This window comes from Electrona antarctica (assembly GCF_951216825.1).
Source record: "Electrona antarctica genome assembly, chromosome: 17".
NCBI classification, from domain to species: Eukaryota; Metazoa; Chordata; class Actinopteri; order Myctophiformes; family Myctophidae; genus Electrona; species Electrona antarctica.
This window is the reverse complement of record NC_136798.1, coordinates 30,202,761-30,208,760: the sequence shown is the minus strand read 5'-3', so window position 1 is coordinate 30,208,760 and position 6,000 is coordinate 30,202,761. Positions and strand designations below refer to the sequence as shown.

Here is a 6,000-nt window from a genome sequence, read left to right as displayed (position 1 = left end):
GTTTGCCTGAAAAGGAATCTTTGAAATGTTTCATAGTTTTAGAAATATAGTGCTTTTAAATTTGAGAAATTCAGAATGGGGGTCAATGGCAGATTTTGGCAAGTAAAGATTTGAGTGGGATTTGAACCCACTATGGCCAGATCATGCAGCCAGTGTGCTAAGTCACTGATCTACTTGCTACCTGCCACAATGCAGTCTGCTGTTCCCTTTGAGTACAACATTGATACAAAAATAAAACACAAAAAATAAAATAACAGGAGATTTGTCTATTGTTTCTTTTGCTGTTGTTTATCTCTAGACGCTCGAATGTTCATGAACCACAATGGAAACAAGTCTCTGGCTCTTCTGTCATTATCTAATCAGCCTTTTAAGAACAGCATGCACAGTGGCTCACTGGGTACAGAGCCTGCCTGGTAATCAGAAGGCTGCAGGTTCAAGTCCTGGCTCTGACATAGTGTCCCAAAATCATGAAAATATGACATAATATATTATACTATAGCCCATGGTCTCGGAGTGATTTTCATCTTTTTTTTCAAGTCCTCGTTTTTCATCATTTATTATAGCCCATGGTCTCGGACGGCCTACTATAGCACGCCGTTTTTCATAATTTTTGAGGATTACAAAAAAATACCATGGCTAGCCCATGGTCTTGAGTTATTTTCGTATTTTGAAAGAAATACGAAGATCACTCGACACATATGACGTGAATTCTCCATTCATTGTCAATGGGAAATTAATCTTTGTGTAGGACAAAAACAGCCAATTTGCTCGTCTGACTTCTCAATTCATTGTCAAGGGGAATTTAATGTTTGTGTAAGACAAAATTATACACAAATAGCTGAATATAGGAGGGCACCCCTCAAAAATAACTACTTTTTGTTGCACACAAACGTGAGTAGCATTACAATACAAAAAAAAACCCTACCAATTCCATTTTTCTCCCTCTATTTTTTCCCATTCCATGTGTGTTTGTCTTATATGCAACACCAGTGCCACTATTCCAAAGCCCCCTCAGGTAATTTCTTTTTTATTTTAAACTATTTCCAGCAATGGTATAAGATCTTGTTGAGCCAGTCATTTTGAAAGTAGCTCTCAAGTAAAAAAAAAGTGTGGGCACCACCCTTTTGGACTGACCAGCAAAGCCCAGCTTGGCTTTGCTGGTCATTCCAGCCAGCCATACTGGCTGACCAGCTTGATCAGCCTGGTAAACCAGCTAAACCAGCAACCATCATAAGCATTTTTTTGTGCAGTTTCAGCAAGGTGTACATCCGACATGCAAAGTAAACACAAATGTATGTGTAATCATTGATTTTTATTGTCATTATGTTGAACACCTCATTATAAAATCCTCTTTCAATACAATGGCCAGCTGTGTTGTCTCCATTAAGGTCATTACATGCTCTTCCACATCCAGGGACAACAGACGAGAGATGAAAAAACTTCCAGATATGAACTTTAGGGCCAAACTGCCAGAACACTTTAGTTGAATGCATTTCAACCTTAGAAAAGTTGGGTAAAACCCAAGAAAAAAGAAAAGCGTTGTGGAGCGTGCAGGCTATTTTCAGCTAATGTTCCCCCAGAATATGGATGCTGGGGTTCAAGTGGTTAAAACAGATGTGTGAACGATCGTTTGGCATCATCCATTTTCCTGGGATTCCAGCAGCTTTGGACAGTTTGACCAGGAAGAAAAAACAGATGCAGTTGCTTATGGTGCAGGGGTGTCAAACTAGAGGCCTGTGGGCAGCCAGGATCCAATCCAGACCGGGGCGTGGGAGATGATTTTAGAGAAAGAAGAAAACGTGGATTCACGACAATTTTATTAAGAGAAATTATGTAGCCTACATTTGCCATTATTTTTAATTAGGTCTACATTTGTTTCCGCTAATGTTTGCTTTAAAATGGTTTATTAAGGGAAAAGGGTAGGGCTGCCAAAGCAGGATAAGGTTTTAAATTTGCATCTCCCATCACAACATTCATATAGCCTAGACACCGGTCATAAAACTAATGCAAGGCAATCTTTTTCATAAGAAACAAACTTTGTTAACTTGTTAAGTGAAAGGTTTTTGTAATTATAGCAGAGACTGCGACTCATGGTGCCACGAAGGCAAGGAATGCAGTTGAAGCGTGCACATGCACAACTGATCCGGCCTGCATGACAGCACATTTTGCCCCATCCGGCTTGTGTGACGTAACATTTAGCTTGACACCCCTCTATAATATGCAGTGCTAGAGGGACATCCCTCATTCAACAGCCTGAACTACAATTCATCATAAAACGGTGTTGTGCGCTGAAAATAGCCCATCTATAAGCTCTGAACGTGACATGTTGTGGACTTGATGACCCACTATTTTCGGCGCACGACACTTGTCATGCGACTACGCATAAATTAAGCACTAGAAGCAAATTGACAGACCGCAGAGACATACAACATGAAATGGAGATATGAAGATCTGATCGTGTGATGTAAAACACTTTCCTCGAATATGCTGTGAACTGCAAGGTAAAAATAATATTAATCAAAAGTACAGATTTCCTTCACTGATTTTGATGGCATGCGGCTGGATGTCTTATAACATAAAAAATAATTTACAGTTAAATCTTATTTATTTAGTGATCTAAAAGATGAAAACAAAACAAAACAAAAAAAGTAACATAAGACTATTATTTTGGTCAATATGAAACATTAAATGTCATCATTAGTAGATAGCAAAAATATACAAACCAAGATAAAATACCCTTTTAATATCCCATATACAGTATAAATATCAAACTAGGCGTGATTTGACGCTACTGTATAGCAATATTAAACATAAATGGAAGTTGTCCAAATATAATGGAGAAAAAAACAAAAACTACATGCAGTGCATTTACTGCATGTTTCATAACCATCACCGCTTTCTGAGTGGTCCGTTTTGGGGAAAAAATACTAACACAAAATCAACCAAGCATAGACTTTTTTTCTAACTTTCACAAGAAATAAGAAAACGTCAAACAAAAAGAAGCAAGGCTTTGATTAACATAATTCTATGTGCGTCATGGAAATAAGAATAAGATTTGTTTCTTTTTAATTTTTGGCTAGTCTCACTAGTTTATAGTCACACCTCTGGTTAAAAAAAGCCTTGGTGATTTGGTCAGAAACCAAACAGGTTTTCTTTCTTTTTTACGTTACAATCAAGAAACAAATACGATTGTTGACTCTAGAAGGAAGGAAGGTTTTTGGCACTCTAAGGTTTTGGAAAGCCCTGCACGGACAGAGTGTATGACAGGAGTCTGCCTCTCTGCAAGGGTTAAGCTTCATTGGAATCCACCAGAGTCCTACGGAGCACTGGTTCCCAAACACTGGCAAGGGACCCATTTGTGGGTCGTGGACACATTTTTGAGTCAACCTATTTTTTTGTTTCCTACATTTAGCATTTTTTAATTATTCAAAAACATTCCCCAAAAAAGATTCAAAAAAAGAAAATCCATGAAGAATCTAAGAAATTCCATAAATTAGAACTAGAATGTTTAAGAATTAGTGAAAATAGCCGATCTACAAGCTGACAACGCAGTAGATCTGCTATTTTCACTAGTTTGAGTCCCGGCCAAACTACGTCCAATATATTTTTTATTTTATTTGGGAACCACTGTACAGTATAGAACTGGAGAACAAGGACAAAAATCTAACATCACAACGTTTTTGACCAAATACCTTGATATTGACGATAATGACTTCTCCCATTAATCTTTCAAAAATAGTGAACATAGCCGATCTACAACATCGGCTATGTGGATATGTCTTTTCAAACTTGTTTGTCAGTTTTTTGAAAGTATAAAATAGGGCTATACGTGACTTAGAAGACAACACTTAGGTCATATCATGATATTACAATATCCAAAATCCCAGACAAAATATCTAGTCTCATATCACGATATGGAAATAATATTGATATACTGTACTGCCCAGCCCTAACAGAATATAAATTAGGCTTCAAGTGGTGATGAATGTCTGCCACTGTCCTTATACTGCTCCAGTTGCATGTGCGTACGTGCGTGCGTGCGTGCGTGTGTGTGTGTGTCACGTAGATGTGTGACTGATGTTTATGCATTGAACTTCCAGTTCCAGTGTGTGTGTGTGTGTGTGTGTGTGTGTGTGTGTGTGTGTGTGTGTGTGTGTGTGTGTGCGTGCGTGCTGTGAGGGGTGACCATTCAGAAAGGGTGCGAGGCTGCGCTCATCCAGCCTCTCTATAAAGCCTCGAACTCGTCAATCCTCTGCTTGGTGTTGCCCTGCCTGATCTGCCTCAGGGTTTTGTACTTGTCTCGGCCGGCGCGCACGTTCTCCGAGTGCAGCAGGTCGTTCTGGGTCTTCATGGACTCGTCGCGGGCCTGTGACAGCTCCGCGGTCAGCGCCTGGGCGGAGAGAGGAGGCAAATGGGAAAGGGGTCAGAGCTCGACCAACCAGAACCATCCCCTGAACTGTGCTCGCATCCCGTCAAAGTGTCCCGGCAGACACTGACGTAATTCGCTAACATAGTTAAAGAAGGTTACAGGGACCAAACGAGATCTAAGGATTATTTTGTTGCTGTCGGACAGAAACCTGTTATCTCCATATTTTTGTTCATCTGTAAATGAATGCCCTACTTCATCATACTACAGCAGGGTTCCCCAATTAGTTTTCCCTAGGGCCAAATTATGTCTACGGTGCTATTTTGCTATTTATAATTTAATTTTAGAATAGATTAACCAGTGGTCTGGGAACCACCAGTGGTCCTTGAGGGGGTTCCAGGTGGTCACCAGCTAAATGATGAAGAGTTGGTAATGGGAAACATATATATCTTTTTTACACACACACACACACACACACACACACACACACACACACACACACACACACACACACACACACACACACACACACACACACACACACACACACACACACACACACACACACACACACACACACACACACACACACACACACACACACACACACACACACACACACACACACACACACACACACACACACACACACACACACCTCTCCAAAAGCCATTGAATATGATGGATTCATATTTATATTTTTAAGCTAAGCTAAAAATGTCATATCACACATACTGGGGGAACCCTGTACTACATTGTCACACAAAAGCAGCAAAAATAGCTGACGTACAAGCTCAAAACAAAAATGTGTTGCATCGCAGCTCGTTTTGAGCTTGTACATCGGCCAATTTTGACATTTTGGTATTTGAATTCTGAACACATGAGGTTTCCACGAGACGGCGGCGGCCTAAAAGGTACTTTCAGACGGGATTAACACAGACGTTGTCGCCTGGATCAACGACAGGTCTGCTCATGAGGAGCGCAACAATTTCACAAGACCGCGCCCACGTAAATACGCTTGCGTTGTCGCCCCTCGACTTCTCCTTCCGTAAAAAAAACAATTCTCAATTGAAAAGTCTCATTGAAAATGAATTGGTCTAGTAATCCCCCTAGTAATCCCCCCCAGCCCCGTCCTATCCTCTCACCATGAGCTGCTTCTGGACGCGCTCGTTCTTCTCCGCCTCAGTGACGCGGTCCTCCTCGTTGCGGTGGTCGTTGAAGTCGCCGCTGGGCAGGTCGGCGCTGTGCGTGCTGGCGTTAGACACGCTGTCGTTGTCGTCGTCGTTGTTGTCGTTCACGTCCAGGTGGTCCACGTACATGGGCGGGGGAGGGGGAGGGGGCGGCGCCGTCATCACCATGTGCAGCTCCTCCTTGGTCTTCATCAGGTCATCCTGAGCCTCCCTGGCCTATGTGAGACCAAACAAGTGTTAAAATGTTTCACCATTAGGTCTGAGGCCGGATTCCACAAAATGTCTTCTAAATCATTTCAGTATTCTGAAAATCCTAGGTTTCCATGTCAGTGGTTCTCAAATGTTTTCATGTCAAAGACCCCCAGAATGATCTGCATTTGGCCATGGACCTCCATCTACTAATTACGTTCAAACTTCAAAGCCCTAAATGGGCTGGCCCCTATT

At 41.4% G+C, this 6,000-nt stretch overlaps 1 protein-coding gene across 1 annotated transcript in view; it reads right to left on the bottom strand.

Annotated features, from left to right (window-relative positions):
* Positions 1-1,291: 1,291 nt before the first annotated feature.
* Positions 1,292-6,000, bottom strand: part of ezrb (ezrin b) — a 51,904-nt gene continuing 47,195 nt past the window's right edge. The window contains exons 12-13 of the mRNA XM_079525560.1: positions 5,512-5,772; positions 1,292-4,390 (exon numbers count right to left, since the gene is read on the bottom strand). Coding sequence (XP_079381686.1) covers positions 4,226-4,390; positions 5,512-5,772 — 426 coding nt within the window. The 3' untranslated portion in view covers positions 1,292-4,225. The remainder of the gene's footprint in view (positions 4,391-5,511; positions 5,773-6,000) is intronic.